Source organism: Cibotium barometz, chromosome 14 (assembly GCF_041138505.1).
Source record: "Cibotium barometz isolate CiBa-2024 chromosome 14, ASM4113850v1, whole genome shotgun sequence".
Lineage (NCBI taxonomy): Eukaryota > Viridiplantae > Streptophyta > Polypodiopsida > Cyatheales > Cibotiaceae > Cibotium > Cibotium barometz.
Window position 1 is genome coordinate 44432060 of NC_141059.1, and position 17839 is coordinate 44449898.

Sequence of the window (17839 nt, forward strand, 5' to 3'; positions counted from 1 at the left end):
AAAATGGATATATGCATATAGATGTGGATGTATGGATGTGAATGTGGATATGGATGTGGCTGTATGGATGTAGATACGGATGTGGATGTATGTATGTGAATGTGGATGTATGAACGAGGATGTGAAAATGGATGTATGCATGTAAATGTGGATGTATGGATGTAAATGTGGATATGGATGTGTATGTATGAATGCGGATATGGGATTGGATGTATGATGTGGATGTACGAACATGGATATGTATGTACAATAATGAATGTGAATGTGTGTGAAATAATGTGTCGTCGATATGAGTAAATGGATGAGAATGAGTACACATTGAATGGAATGTGGAATAAGTAATGTGGACTGAGGAGGGATAATGTGGAAAGACGAGAGTTCGATATAGAAATTGTATTTTGTGACTGTTTATAAATGAGTGTTTTATGTCAAGAATGCTGGGGAAGCATTTTGACCGTCTTGTGGATTAAGGTCATGAAGACCTAACTGATAAAGTTGCAACTGCTGACGGAGAGTCAATGGAGGACGTCTTGCGTAGCAAGGTCGACCGAGGTCTTGATCAGCCTCGGTTCGATTTAAATGGTGAGCTTCCGGTATGGTGGATGAGGGACCAAGGAAGCGGCCTATGAGTGAAGCGCTAGGTCACCTGCGAAGGATCCTAGAGGGTGCTGACCATACGGTGCTCGGGCTCTGGGTCGCCGAAGATAACCACACGTGCATCATGGAAGATATTGGAACAAGAGTAAGAGTTGTTTTCTGAAACCGAGCATAGATCTGGTTGATTGACCTTGCTGGTCCTCAACGGATGAGTCTATGTTCAATTAAGGGTTTTGACTACGTTAGGGAAGAGTTATCCTGGTGGAATCGCCCGTGCTTTCCGGGTAAAGGAAGTTTTTTCGGGTTCAGTTTTGGATAAACCGACGGATTAGTCTCTTGTCCAGATATCCATGGGTGAGGCCCCGAGTGTGGGACCCCTACCTCGCGCAAGATGTGCTACTTCCGCTGCAAGCACCCCGAATCCATTGCGCGGTGGGAACAGGGATCTCACATCAGATATGCACAAATGAAAAGATCTACGAAAGAGATGTCCAAACATTTAATTCTTGCAGAGCAAGCAAGCACCCAAGCTGAATGTGAAGAGATACTAAAAGAGGCAGGTCTTTCAGGTAGATCAAGTTTGTGGAGACTTTATGATCTATATGGCTTTGACGTGTCTCTTGATTTGGTATATGATTGCATGAACATATTAGCATTGAACTTGTTTTCAAAGTATATTGGTTGTCTAATGAGAGAAGTGGACAATAAAGTGAGGAGAGAAATAGATGATGCAACTCACAAAATGACAAAAGTGACACCTTATTCGATTCGATATGGTCGATGGCCGAGGTTTCCTAGCAAGTATTTTGAGAGTTATAAGGTAGAAGAAAATCAAAAATTTGTGCAATGGTGTTTGCCATATATATTGTGTGAAGTCAAAGGTATCCCTAAGAAATTCTATGACTTGGGTCTCTTGCTCATAGATATTGCCCAAGCATTTTATAACTACACTCGTGATAATGGATGGTCACAAGAAGAAATTGACATTATAAGAGTCATGCTCGCTTCTTGGAGAGTAAGGTCTGAGGAGCTCATCAGGCCAAATTCAGTCCCATTAGAGCATGTTGTAGGTATGATGAATAATCCTTTCACTTATTATTCTTTCACTAACATTCCTTTTACGTTCATACCTATAGTAATGATGCTTTACTTTGTGATGTGTGGATATAGGTTCCGGAGAATTGTTGGATGATATTTTATGTCATGGCAGCCATGATGGATTTTGGTGTTATATATATGAGCGTAAGGTCTCAATCTATGCAAACATCAAAACCAGCAACAAGGACAATTAAATCTCTTATGCAAACTATCACCGAAGAAGATTGTTTACATGGGTATTTATGTATATTCAAAAAGATGTTGATAGACTTTTGCCTCACCAAAGAATATTCAGAGAGTTTCATCAAGCTCTTTCTATTCCAGATGGATACTTAGTAGATAAAGATGGCTATTATGAATGTCATGAGTGGCATGCATTGGGTATTATGCATGTATCATCCATTGTAAAGGCCAAAGAATTATGGACCTTATCTACTATGAATGCCATACCAAGTGGATGCCAAAGAGCAATTCATGAAAAAGGTATTGTCATTGCAGTGAAGAAGCTAAAATACAGGGATGCAACCGTTGAAGAAAGAAGGTATGCTGAGCAGTATTTAAACTGGGAGATTGAGAGAGTAACAGAATATAAGAAAGTCCTATTTAAGGGATAGGTCTATAATATTGGGGATCAAGTTATGGTGAAATGTGATGAAGATGTAACATTACTCTCCATGGTGGGATATTGGAAAGCATGCATAACATCTCTTTTCTCATTTCAGTGTAATGGTGAGTTAAGGCTACTTTTTGGAGCCAACTACTACAGGCAATGTATTGTGGTTGAGGGAGGATTTGAAAGGTTAGATGTTGATTATACCACTGGCATGAGTGTGTTACAAAATGTGTATTTGCCATACACATGGGATTGCATAAGGCCTATTAGTTCTTTACTTCATAAGTTTATTTCCTTTCAACATGGCAAAAAAATCATGGCATATGAGATAAAAGACCTAAGATTGAGAACATGCATGATTCAGCCAGGCTGTGTTGGATGCATTCCACCTTGGCTAGAGGTGAATGATATTGTTCAGTTGAAGCCAAATTTCGATGTATTATGCTCCTCAACTGATTTAAAATATGCAGTTATTAGAGTAGTGAGTTAGACAACAAAACAAGTGAAAGTAGCATGGTTAAAAATGATTCATAATCAAGAAAAGATATGGAAGGTAGAAATGGAGGACAATGATTGGAAGGATTGGTGGTTATGTGTATCTATTAATGATAAATGGAAAGTTATCAAAACAAGAAACATGATAATAGAGGGAGAAGCAAAGGTAGTTCCAATCATATGGCAATCGTAGCTCAGTTTCTCATCAATGGTACTTTTGGAACTTAAGCAACTCTATGAATCGTTGGTATGTTTCAATGTACAATGATTGTTTTTTATCTTATGTCATTTTATTCCTCATAGTTTTCTATTGATGTGCTTGCATGTAATATGTTCTCCTTGGATTGAATTTATGTAGGTTGGAGATGGCAACTACAAATGTGGACATGCAAGCAATGCTAAAGAAAATGATGTGTGAAGATAAAAATTTCTTGGGTCTCATGAGCAAAATCATAAAGGATATTCAAAGCTCTCCAACCTCAAAGGAAGGTACACAAGTTTTAACGATCTTAAATGTTGTAATCTTTTATATATAAAGATATACTAGTGTGTTTGTAATTGGTTTATGCATGTTTTGCAAATTGTTTTCTATGTCACATGGTTATGCAGGCACTGGGGAGATTAAAGATAAGGAACCTCCTTTTTCACACGCTCTTGGCCAACAAGTCTTAGCAAGTGTTAGTCCTACACCTACATATGATGAGGTGTTTCGAGCACCTAGATTAGTGAGTAGAGACCAAAACAAGCTCTATGGGAAAGAATTATTAGAGAAATGCTTCAAGGATCAACATGCCATTTTGCTTGGCAACTACTGCCTTTGTACGAAGGTGGTTTAATGGAGTTGAGACTCCTAAAGATCTTTGCCATAACAAAGAGGCACAAGAAAAGATCAAGAGAATTATTTGTGAGCATCATCATGAGATTGCAACTCTAAAGTTCATTGGAGCTGAATATGTTTGGTTGGAGGAAGATATCTATAGATGGTGGGTCTCAGGTAGACAAGCAAATAGAAAGTACAATAAGAAGAAGAGTATCAAGGACAATGTAAGTGTTAATGTTTATGCTTATGAATGTTCTTTTAGAAACTAATAATTGGATTGATAATTTTAAAACTAATATAATGCATTTGACATTTTGTGTTTGATAGAAGGATACATTAAAAGCACAAGGGATGACTCAATCCATAGATGAAGCAAGTAATGACATGGATGCTAGCTCATCACTTCATGTAAGTATATTTTATAGTTTTTAAACCATAAATTGTATGCTTCAACTCTATGTGTGTATGTGTGTGTGTGTGTGTGTGTGTATATATATGATTTAAGAAGCTTAATACATAGTTCATCACTTTTTTTTATCACTACTACATGTTAGCCTAATACCGGCGCTTATACCGGCACTATTTAACGGGGTCTAAAAAAGCCTCGTCATCGGTATAAGCGCCGGTATAAGCGCCGGAACCGTAGCGTCGGTATAAGCGTCGGGTAGTAATACCGGCGCCTATACCGATTAATATACCGACGCTCACCGGGGGTAATACCAACGCATACACCGGCGTCTATACCGGTGCATATACCGTGTTATATACCGGGGTAAATACCGGGGTGTATACCGACTGTAATACCGAAAAATATACCACTGCATATACCGACGTCAATACCGGGGTATATACTGACGCTGTAACATAAATTTTGTAATAAAGTAGGAACTTTATTCAATAGGGTTAATAATGGGACAAGTCCATGTATAAAAGAGGGGACTTGGACCATGGTTGTAACTTTGGATGATCATTTTTAGAAATGGAAATTTATGTTTCTTGGAGCTCATGGCTTCTCTCTTGGCTTGTGGAAGGCTATTTCCATTCTCTTGGTGAGAGACTAAACACACTTAGGCATCATGTTTACATGGTGATTACTCATATTTTTCATGCATTACATCCCTTCATTCCAATTGGTATCAGAGCTCTTGATTTTGATCATGGGCATGCATGGGTTGTTGGGAAAATTTGCTTGAAAATTTGAGTTTCTTTCATTTTTTTTCTCATTTTCTTGTAATCCTTGAGTGATTCTTGACAAATCTTCTCTAATCTTGCTTAATCTCATGGAGATGGTGAGCATTTCATGGAAATTGCTTGAATTTTGAGTGATTTTGGCCAATTTTACCATTTTTGGACCAAATTTTGGACCTCTGGATCCAAATTTTGGGCCAGTCGGGCCAAAACTTAGGACAAGTGACTAATTGCAATTAACTTTTCTGCTAATCACGTTTAGTAATCATCTTCTTCTTCCTCAAGCTTTCCATAGCCATGGGATGCTCTTCCTTTACCCGTTTTGATGCCAAACCTTAGGGTTTTTGTAGAGCTCCTTGAGATCTTTCATTTGAGCCTCTTTCTTGCAAATTTTTCTCAAGATTGGAGAGCTTTTGTTCATTCTTCCATGGCTGTGAGAAATCTTGCATTGCTAAGCTCTTAGACACTTGATAAGCATCATATTATGGTGATTTCTTCTCTCAATGAGCATGGAGACTAGCAATGGGACTGATTTTCACTTCCACGCTGAATTTTGGGCTGATTTTCGCTGATTTTCGTCACCTCTTCCATGCCTCCTCCAAGCTATGAAGCTTAGCCACAAGCTTCATGAAGGATTGCTAAGTGTTTTAGCCCTTTTTGGTGAGATTTTGGGGAGCATTTCATGGCCAATGGAGAGGGAGAAATGGTGTTCTTTGGCTGCAAATTTGAGAGCAAAGAGAGGCCACGTTTTTCTCCTACAAGAGACTTCTTCAACAATTTTTTCCATTGAAGCTTTCCGGATGACATTGGTGAGTGATTTGATCAATTTCTTGCAAATTTGAACCATTTGGTGGAGCTTGGGAATGGATTAGGGTTGGACACATTCAAACTTCCCTAATTTTCAGAAATTAACCATTAAAGCTTGACCATTCACATGCCAATATTGCTTCTCCATGCATTATTGATGGCAATAGTGAAAGGAATTGATTCCACATGAGCTTGGCCAATTCATAGATCACATTTTGGGGGATTTTCTTCATTATGTCTCATTTGGCATGCCATTGATGGAATAGCAAGCTTATGCAATGTTTTTGGAGTCCCTCATGCTCATCTTGATGCCATATGGACACTATGGATGCTATACATAGCCATGCCAATGCTATGTTTTACACATGGGCATAAGAGAGCATAAGTTTTGGAAGCATGCATTTGTCAATATGATGTGAAAGGGATTGTTGGAATGCAATTGCAAATGCCTTGATTGTGGTTAACAAATGCTTATGCAAATGCCATGGTGAGGGCATTGTGAATTGTTGGTTTGTGTTGGAGCTTTTGGATGATGGATTGAGGCATGAGTCCATGCTTTATTGATGAGTTCTAAATTGTAAAAGGGCATGAGTCATGCTCAATACTTGTAAGCCAACAAACTTGTTCTATCATTTGATATTATCCACATCATTTTGTACCTACACTCACCATTGCTACCACTTCAAGTTTCTATAGAATCTAGCAATGTGTGAGGGTACCTTGGCATTGGTTGGAGAGGCCAAGGGGAGAATGGCTTGAACTCTTTGTGCCGTGATTGCTTGGTAAAGCGGTACAAAGGGGGATTAGGTACACCGGTGTGAAGAAATGGCCTCAACCTTCACCTTGGAGGAAAACTCGGTGAAGGGGTGAGAAGAGCTTGGCCGGGAGATCGGCAAGCTTCAACGCGCGTCCTCAACAATCCTCACCATCGACTTTGTGGATGCATTTGGGCAATGGGGCTCCTTTTCCGTCATATTGTGTAGATATTGCAAATGCTTTGATGGACAAAGAGTGCATATGATCTTTCATGACATTGTGGGACACAAAGAGTATTGCATTGTGATTTGAGAAGTTGCATTTTCATTTGAGATTTGGTTCCAATTACAAAGGAGACTCTGGCGGAATTTTTCCAACAAGGGAGCCAAACAAGCTTATTGATTGGAGATTTACCCCATGGATACACTTGAAGAGTTATTCACAACTACCAAGGGGAGAAACACCAATCATTTGTAGCCGGATTGAGCTTTGGGACCGAATTTTGGAAATTTCTGGGATTTTACAAAATCCTAATTCAGTCCTAGGGTTTTTGGGATTAGGTCCGAGTGATTACACGACTCTATTCTACTCCTTGAGAGTTTTCAAATGAGCCATAGAACCCCTTAATCGGATATCACAATCTCGGTCAAAGTAGTCATGTTGACTTTCTGGTCAAAGTCAAACAGAATATACTTCCACTTTGACTGAATCAAAATGCTTTTAGGGGTAGGTTCTATCTTCCGTTAGCTTTCTATAGAGCCGTCAAAATCCTAATTCCGACATATATTTTACGTTTTAGAGCTAAATTACTACTTTCAGCTGTCCCGCACAAACCCTAAAACAGAGAGTACTTGCCCATACCTAATTCTTACTGTGTTTATTTGGGAGGATAGTAGACACCATTACCTTCCCATAGAACCTTCTTTTGTCCAATTCCGACATCATTTGGGCATTCTACCAACATCTTGCATTTCTTCACTATGCCGAAGGGAAGACCACGCAAGGGTGGGGATGTTGTGCAAGAAATGATCATTGGTGATGAGGACATGGAAGGTAATATGGATGCAAGTGATGCATTCATCAATGAAGACAATGGGGGCAATGTACATAATCAAATTTCTCAAGGGACACAAGCGGCGGTTAACCATGACATCCTCATGCAAATGCTTGTACAACGGTTGGAGACCTTAGACTCCAAGCTTGATTCTCATTTTGAAACATTATCCTCACGGATTGGTGTGATGGAGGACAAGTTTGGGAAGTCTCAAGCACAAGAAAAGCATGGGAATTATGGTGACTATGAGCAAAGAAAAGGCAAGGGCATCTTGAATGAGGATTCCATGAAGGCCGTACAAGAGGATCCATTGGGAGCATCCACTCGGGGATTCATGGCGGATGCACGGAGACCTCTTGTCAAGGACATGTTTCCTCCTTCTTTTCATTCGGGTTTGTCTCACCTCAATGCATCAAAGGGTCCTACCTTTTCTAGGGCAATGCATTCAAGGGAAGAGGATGAGGTGTTTGTGAATGATGAGGAGATTGCACTCGATTGGAATCAAATGTCCTTTGCCCAAAGACAAAGGGATGCTCACGAGAAGTGGATGGAATTGTCGAATATCATCAAGAGGGATTACAAAGACTTTGCACAATTTATGGAGTCATACTCGAAGATGCAAAGATTCAAGCCCTCTACCCAACATCATAACCCATCCCACATATCTTCCAAGGATGTCAAAAACAAAATCTCACTATCAAAGTTCAAAGGTGACGGGTCATCTCCGCAAGAGTTGGAGGAGTGGGCTACCAAGCTTGACACCTATTTCCAACTTTACCCAAAAAGTGAGCGTGATATGGTACAATTTTCCTTCTTACATCTTGAAGATTATGCTCATCAATGGTGGAGGCACTTGGTCAAACAAGGGAACACGCCATCAACTTGGGAAGGATTGAAGCGAGAGATGAACTTGGCCTTCATTTCACCCTTAGTGCTCGACCGATACCATGAAGAATGGTATGAGCTTTCTCAAAAGGGGATGATGGTGAGAGGTTACATCAAGAGATTTTTGAAGCTTTCAATGTACGTGGAAGGCTTGAGTGAAGACATGAAGATGAAAAAGTTTGTGCATGGGCTTGAACACTTCATCAAGGCGGATGTGTCGGCTCAAAGGCCTAGCTCTCTCAAAGAAGCTATGAGGTTAGCCGAACTCTATGAGCCAAAGTACAAGAGGTCTCAGCCCATGACCTTCACCAAAGACACACTCAAACCAACAACTACTTCTTACAATTTTGGGAAAGGTTCTACCTCTACATTACCATCCTCTAATCCAAGAACTCCTACATCATTTGGGGGTGGACAGCCAAAGAATGGGATACATCAATTTGATGCCAAAAAGAGTAGTGACTTCATGAAGAAGAAGCCCTTTCAACCCTTCAAGAAGACTCAAAGAATGGATGATCCAAAGATTGAGGAGTTGAGAAGCAAAGGGCTATGTTTCAAGTGCAAAGAGAGGTGGTCACCCGGGCATGTGTGCAAATCAAAGAAGATTGTGGCCACTATGATCCTCATGGATGAGGAAGAGAACAAGGATGACTCTCATGACATTGAGGAATGGGAGGATTGCAATGAAGAAGCACATGAGGAGTCACTTGAAGACCATTCTTTCATCACGGAGGATGGTGAGTTTCCGTTTGATCCGGGAGGTGGAGTTAAGGAAAGCCTTGTGGACGGAGACATGCCTACCAATGCAGAAATTTCAGCTTGCATATGCTCTATCTCACAAGAGTTGTTGGCGGGTTGCAAGAACCCAAGCACACTAAGGTTGGTGGGGACCATCAATGGGAGGGTTGCACATATTCTTGTGGATTCCGGGAGCACTCATAGCTTCATCAACTCTAAATCCATCAACTCTCTCAAACTCAACACAAAGAAGACACCTACAACGTTCCAAGTGCAAGTGGCAAATGGGGAAAGTGAGAAGACTAGCTTGGTTTGCCCTTCTGCAAAAGTGGTTTTATCCTCTTCATACACTTGGGAAGGTGATTTGGTGGTTTTGGATATGGGTCCCATCGACATTATCATGGGGTGTGATTGGTTGGCTTCACTTGGTGACATTCACATGAACCTTCAACAAGGTTTCATGAGCTTTCTACATCATGGGCAACAAGTGGTACTTGCTGCAAATGCACTAAGAAGCTCTCTTTGATCACTCCAAGGCGACTCAAGAAAGAGATTAAGGCTTTTGGCACTATCTATGTGTTACATGTTACCCAAGAGGGGATGGAAGGCAGTGGACAGCACATAGATGAGGAAATGGCAACTCTTCTTAAGGAGTATGAAGATATTTTGCAAGTGCCAAAGAGTCTACCACCTAAGAGGGAGATTGACCATGCCATAGTACTTGAACCGAATGCAAAGGTTGTCAACAAGCCTCCTTACCGTTTGTCTAAGGTAGAAAGAGAGGAAGTGGCTAAGCAAGTGCAAGATTTGCTTGCTATGGGTCTTATTCAACCTTCACAATCTCCATTTGCATCTCCCGTTCTCTTGGTGAAGAAGAAGGATGGATCCTTTCGCAAGGTGAGATCATTTATGAGCCGGAGAGGGTTATTGGCAAGAGGACAAGAGAGTTGAGGAATCGGAATATTGATGAATACCTTGTCAAATGGAAGCAATTACCCATGGATGAGGCTACTTGGCAATCATTGGAGTATGTCCAACAACATGGCTTACTTGTGGATGACTTTCCATGACCAAGTGGTATGGTTTACTTGAGCAAATTGGGTAATATGAGGAGAAGTATACATGCTGTAATTTCTGGACAGCTTTGGGAAGGTCTACTATTGGGCCTATTTTTCTACTCCAACAAGCTTCATGGCGTATCCTAATGAAAGATTATGATGTGGGCTACATATGGCTGAGTGTACATATCATTTTCAGCCCAATATATGGAGTCTAAATGAAGGATTTTCAAGGGTCTTCATCGACTAGAAGGGCTGTCATAACAGTCCCACTCATACACTTTGGGCTTGAAGCTTTGTGGACTTGTATACATCCGGATTTTCATTGTATATGTGCTTTGGATGTACTTGAGAACTCTTAACCACTTCCCATTGATTACATTAGAGTCTCATACTTTGAGATTGTACATGTTATTGATTTTGAGGACAAAATCTTTGGGAAGGGATGGTTTGTAATAAAGTAGGAACTTTATTCAATAGGGTTAATAATGGGACAAGTCCATGTATAAAAGAGGGGACTTGGACCATGGTTGTAACTTTGGATGATCATTTTTAGAAATGGAAATTTATGTTTCTTGGAGCTCATGGCTTCTCTCTTGGCTTGTGGAAGGCTATTTCCATTCTCTTGGTGAGAGACTAAACACACTTAGGCATCATGTTTACGATTACTCATATTTTTCATGCATTACATCCCTTCATTCCAAATTTTTTTTGGGCAGAATAGTGCTGCCTGGCTGTTGCCTAGCTGCCTGCAATGAGCAGGATCAACAACAGCAAACAGACAGCACCATTCTGTCTAAAATAGAGCACAAAAACAACCGTGCTCGTTTGTATATTTTCCTGATCGACAAACAAGAAATTAAATTAAACATTAATACTCAAGAATGTTTTGATCATATTTCATTAGTTTGAAGGTCATCTTACATCATGGTAATGTCTCCCAATTGACGGTCTCTCCTTCTTCTTCAAGCATCTCAAACAAGGCCACAAGGCCATGTTTGTGAGCGTACTTCTCCTCTCGCCTACTTGGTGGGCGATTCATGGCCAACTCCTGCACACACGATTAACAATTATAACTTTTAGAAATCAACATTTAGCCCACATACATACATTTAAATAAATAAAATTGCTACAAACACTTACGAACTCATGGCGCATGGTTTCGTAACCACCACTCCCGAGATGAGAAGCCCCTACTGTTTGGAGTCTTGCCCTTGCCGCCTCTCTTTGTTGTTGAAACCTGTCTGGTGTCTCGGTGAGCTCCTGAGCAATGGCTGCCCACTCCCTGTCATCTAGCCAAACAGGTTTCTCTTTCCCCTCTCTAAATGCGTCCCTCGCCTCTGACCTACGATGCCCCATCAAGAATGTCCCTATCTGTTAGAGCCACAATGGGGACATTCTTGCAAATGCTCATATTCATGGCGGAAGAGGCAACAATCATTGCGACAAGCATGAATATTATTGTAATCCATGCCTATGGATTTCAATAACTTCTTCGCATCTGCACGAGATGGAGGCATCTCGTTGCCAGGGGGCAATATCCGATCTTTCAAAAGCCTGCAAGTATGGCAATATCTGATCGTTACTATTAAGATTTTCTCAAATACAAGTTGATAATTTATCATTTCAACAGTAGGTGTAATCTCCAAAAAAAGACCTTACTTGAATAGTTCAGTGACACTTGTATTAGACCATCCAAAAATTGACTGCAAATTTAGCATCGTAAGAGATGCACGCAATACAGATATGTTGGCACCATTGTATAATGGAAGGCGTGCAAGTTTACGTATGGCCTCTTCCTCTGGTTCATAATTTGACCGTTGAGAATGTCGTGGTTGATGATCTTCATGTTCATGCTCCTCGAAGAGAGCTTCTTGTTGCTCGATGAAGGCATCCAACATTTCTTCCATTGGACCTTCTTCCATTTCCTGACCTTCTTCCATTCCCTCGGGTGCTGTTAATTGAGCTCCATCTGTCACTCTCTCCTGCGATATCCTCATCCTTTGTTGGGGACGAGAATTCACAGGCGCAATGTTATCAAGATGCGGCTGCACACTTGCTTGGTTGTACGATTGAAACCGTAAATTTTGCAAGCGCTCCATTGGAAATATGCCAGCGTCATGAACATGCTCGTTGCAAATCCTTCGTTTTCGAAAGATTTGGTACTTACATCGCATGCATGGACACGCTATTCTCTCTTCAAGATTGAGAGGCTCCATCTAGCAGGATAACATGTATATGCACCTCATTAAACACAAATCATTATGCATTACACAAAGCACTATGTAAACCATAAAACAGGGCTTCTAGCTTCCAGCCGCGAGGGAGATTTTAAAAAATAACATTTAAAGCGTCAAACGGGCTTCTTTTCCCCAGCCGTTGAGGGAGACGACAAATATTTAAAAAAGCGTCAAACGGGCTTCTTTTCCCCAGCCGCCGTTGAGGGAGACTTGACAAATATTTAAAAAAGCGTCAAACGGGCTTCTTTTCCCCAGCCGTTGAGGGAGATTTTAAAAATAACTCATACATTAGCTTATCTCCTCTCCATACAAAATTAACTCGAATTTGAACAAGGATGGAGAGAGAAGCTATCTCTATTCATAAATAGCTATTTATAAAGGCCTTATGCAATAATCTAAATGCATAGTATAAGTATAAGCTTGCATAATAAGGCTGCAAGACTTATGCATAAGCTCTATGCATAAGCCTTATGCATAAGTCTTATGCATAAGCCATATGCATAAGCCATATGCATAAGTCTTATGCACACGCTCTATGCATAAGTCTTATGCATAAGCCATATGCATACGCTCTATGCATAAGCTCTATGCATAAGTCTTATGCATAATAAGGCTGCAAGACTTATGCATAAGCTCTATGCATAAGCCTTATGCATAAGTCTTATGCATAAGCCATATGCATAAGCTCTATGCATAAGCCATATCTTATGCACAGGCTCTATGCATAAGTCTTATGCATAAGCCATATGCATAAGCTCTATGCATAAGTCTTATGCATACGCTCTATGCATAAGCCATATGCATACGCTCTATGCATAAGTATTATGCATAAGCCATATGCATAAGTCTTATGCATAAGCCATATGCACACGCTCTACGCATAAGCCTTATGCATAAGCTCTATGCATAAGCCATATGCATAAGTCTTATGCATAAGCTCTATGCATAAGTCTTATGCGTACGCTCTATGCATAAGCCATATGCATAAGCTCTATGCATAAGCCATATGCATAAGTCTTATGCACACGCTGTATGCATAAGCCATATGCATACGCTCTATGCATAAGCCTTATGCATAAGCTCTATGCATAAGTCTTATGCATAATAAGGCTGCAAGACTTATGCATAAGCTCTATGCATAAGCCTTATGCATAAGTCTTATGCATAAGCCATATGCATAAGTCTTATGCACACGCTCTATGCATAAGTCTTATGCATAAGCCATATGCATAAGCTCTATGCATAAGCCATATGCATACGCTCTATGCATAAGTATTATGCATACGCTCTATGCATAAGCCATATGCATAAGCCATATGCATAAGTCTTATGCACACGCTCTATGCATAAGCCATATGCACACGCTCTATGCATAAGCCTTATGCATAAGCTCTATGCATAAGCCATATGCATAAGTCTTATGCATAAGCTCTATGCATAAGTCTTATGCGTACGCTCTATGCATAAGCCATATGCATAAGCTCTATGCATAAGCCATATGCATAAGTCTTATGCATACGCTCTATGCATAAGTCTTATGCATACGCTCTATGCAAGACTTATGCATAAGCTCTATGCATAAGCTCTATGCTATAAGCCTTATGCACTATGCTAACCCTTAATTCCATCACCCAATGGTGTAATAAACATGATCTTGTTTTACATGGATAATAGATCTTACCTTGATAACATATATAAACTCTATGAATAAAGAGAATACCTTATGCATAGAAAAACAGAGCATAAGACGTATATGTTATATGTATAAGAGAGTAAAAACATTCAAAAAGCTTTCAACAAGAAGGCTACGCAAGCTCTATGTACAATGTCCATGCAAGCTTTCAAGAAACCTATGCATAGAGATTTTATAAGCTTGTAAGAAACCTATGCATAGAGATTTTATAAGCTTGCAAACTCTATGCATAAAGCCTATGCATAGAGCTTATGCATAGAGATTTCACAAGCTCACAAGCTCTATGAATAGAGCTTATGCATAACGCTTGCAAGAAGGCTATGCATAGAGATTGCAAGCTTATTATAGGTTTTATGCATAGATATTAAATTAATCCTATGTGTAAGCTTACAAGAACCCAAAACTAATCCTAAACCATAATTAAACGTATGCTCTTCTATATAGATGGATAACTTTATATTCGGAACAAAGAGGTTTCAAGGGTTGCAAGATTATATATCCGATGAGGTGTATTCTCTTAGTCCACATAAAGATTTGATTTTAAGACTACTATTTTTTGAATTCTATGTGATTTTGATAACATCTTATAAACCAGGATTCTTATAGTATAACTATGGAGGAGAATAATTATTCCTTTACTGAGCGACTACATCATGACACATCAAAAAGAGTGAGAGCCATAAGAAATCAAGAAGCGAGAGTATATATGACAAGTGAAGACAAGGTTTGGTTGAGTTTTTCTTTGTATATGTGATAAGTTATCAATATTTCTTCTAATATTTTATTGTACTTGTAGGATCCAATGTTGAATTTGGCTAAGTATACGAATGAGGTTTCAAGAAAAAGTCAAAGAAAGAGAAAGGTAATGCAAAACCTACAAAAGTTTTCTACTATTTCTTTATACTCCTATTTTTTTCTCTTTCTCTTTTTACTTTTGTGATTATTAATGCTAGTTTTTGGATTGTTCCAAAGGTAAGTGAGAAGATGAAAACTCACTTGGAAGAAAGAAGTCACCAAAAGGGTGAAAATATTATACCAACAACCATTTTAAAGGTATTGTTAGATAGATGTATAATGTTATGATTCTTCTATTTTTAACGTAATGGATTTGATTTTTCTATTTTTAACATGATGGGTTTAATTTTGTTATTTCAAATAGGATTTAGAACACATTGGAAAATCAAATGTAGAGGCATCATGTGAACCTTTACAAGTAAGTGATATTATATTAGAGAAATTTATCATTGATAAGTTTATTATTTTGAATCTTTTTATTTAGGTAAATTGAATATGCTTTAAAATTTTATATATTTTATTATCATGAATGTAGGTGAGCCACATTCCAGGAGGATATGGAGACAATCTTATTAAAGTACATGAGAGTGCATACAATCCAAGACATGTACTTTTCTCTCAAGAGTACATATGTCAATCTAAAGAAGGAGAATATTAGTTTCAAAAACTACTCAAAGGATACAAAAAGGCCTGGGAGTGACATTATGATTCGTGACATTGTGCATTGGCTTATTGCCAATAAGAAAGTCAAATTCAATGCACAATCCACATCTATTAGTTTAGAAGATGCAACATAATCCCATGACATTTAGATAATCTTGAAGTACTATTTATTTTGAACATGATGTACGTTGACTACTTTTGGCCCTCTTTTTAAATATGCAAGACTTTTTTGCTTAATCTTTGATAAATGAAGAGATTTTTTATTTTATAATGCTTTATAAAACTACTTAATCTATTATGTTGTAAGTAGTATATTAGCACGATTCATAGAACTATCTAGAGGATAAGCTACTAAGCATTCTCTATATAGAGATACGATGGATTCACTATATAATTTCCTAGATACAAATAAGGATATCTAGGAAAAGTGCAAACTAGGGAAAATGTAATAGTTTTCTAGATAGGCTACCTAGAAAATACAATGCATGGATTTCTCTACATAGATAAATTTACATATATAGGAAAAATTTTCCTATGTAAGCAAAATTTTCTATATAGAGAAAATCTTCCTACATAGGAGATTTTTTCCTTTGTAGGAAAATTTGTTATATAGGAAATTTTTACTATATAGATAAAATTTCCTATATAGAAAAATCCATGCATTGTATTTCCTAGTTAGCTATCTAGAAAAGTGTTTCATTTTCTCTAGTTTGCACTTTTTCTAGATACGCTCATTTATATCTAGGAAATTATATAGTGAACGGTTTTTTTTTACTATATAGAGAATGAACAAAAGTGCCTTGTGCGAATGGATAGGGGATGGACATGTCTCCGCAATTGCGTTGCCCATAATTGCATGCAGGAGAAGGTGATGCTGTCGTCTTCAGCACACGGAGCTCTGCAAGTGCGATCAGTTTTAAGTAGTATGACCAAAAGTATAGAGAATCACGAGGTGTGCCCCTTTTCATGTTCTTGAATTTGAAGTGTAGGATATTGACTTAAAGGTCTTTGATCCTTCTAGAACACTAGTGTGAGAAAAGAACATTTCTCCCAATGAGTCAAAATAGGGGCCTATAGTGTGTGGAAAAATAAATTCGATTAAATAGCTGGGAGTAACCTTAATAGGATTTTGAATCGTATGATAGACAAATGAATGGTTATTCCCGCGAACCTCTTCTCAATTCGTCTACGAGTGAATGAAGGTTATTCTACTATTCATAATAAATTTATATTATATGAAAATTAATCGTGTTGGACGATCCCCATACCTCCTTCACCTCTCCAATGTCTCCTTTGCGTGTATAGCATGTGATGTCCTATTCATGTTGTATTTGCAAATGAAAGAGAGCAAGATAGACAGAGAGACTGCGATGGTGTCCTCCTGCAAAGAGAGAGAGAGAGAGAGAGAGAGAGAGAGAGAGAGAGAGAGAGAGAGAGAGAGAGAGAGATCTTGCAATACAAAGAGTATTCCGTGGGCGATCTTCTTAAGCAAGGAGGCCCTCAACTATGTGGCCTCGCCTAGCCTTATGCTACACACAAAGACAAGAAACCATGCAAGCCTCTCCCCTGAGATAGTTGCTATATGCTGCATAGACATATATGATCAAGAGCGAGAGATCTTTACCTTGGATCTCCAAAAAATCTACAGATGCATGGGCTTTAAAACTAAATTTCTCAGAATCTTCACCAATATTTTCAGTGCAAGAAAAAAAAATTATGAAGTCTTTTCAAATTGAGCAATGGAAAATACATACTAAAAAAGACATAGGACAGAGGTTTTTCATCCAACATTACTTAGACATATTTTGAATGTAGCATATTGAAGTTTTTTTTAACTCATTGGTGGTGTATAGGATTAAAGGTTTTTTAAAAAAACATTGGTCGTGTTTAGTATCCCCCTAGAACACTAAGTCATATGTGGGAAGCTTTAGTAAACATAAGCCCATTTATTTAGGCCATGACTTGGGAGACTTGCATCTTTGGTTGATTCTCTGTTGCTATAGTCTTATTGTGAAAGGCATGGGGAAGTGGAGAAGGGTCTTAGATAAATTTGTGTAGAGCAAGTGTAAGGAGTTTAAAACCTTAAACTCCTTACACTTGCTCTACACAAATTTATCTAAGACCCTTCTCCACTTCCCCATGCCCTGCTTGAGAATCTTAAGCTCTGCTACTATAACGGTTTGGTGTTGTAGCCTAAAGTAAGGTGGGAAGCTACAACAGACCTGAGGAGGTCACTCTATAAATTCCATAATGCAAGCATACATGTATTAAAGTGCCCTTGTATCATAAGTATCCATGTTCAAATTTGCAAAACGGTTTTTTTTCCCTATACATCCACA

General features: G+C 38.8%; 1 protein-coding gene across 1 annotated transcript; it reads left to right on the forward strand.

Annotated features, from left to right (window-relative positions):
- Nucleotides 1–14673: 14673 nt before the first annotated feature.
- Nucleotides 14674–16476, forward strand: LOC147632066 (uncharacterized). Its single transcript, XM_086807995.1, has 5 exons — nt 14674–14766; nt 14839–14904; nt 15015–15095; nt 15202–15255; nt 16363–16476. The coding sequence occupies exons 1-5, from the start codon at nt 14749–14751 to the stop codon at nt 16474–16476; spliced, it is 333 nt and encodes a 110-aa protein (XP_086664121.1). The 5' UTR covers nt 14674–14748.
- Nucleotides 16477–17839: the final 1363 nt, after the last annotated feature.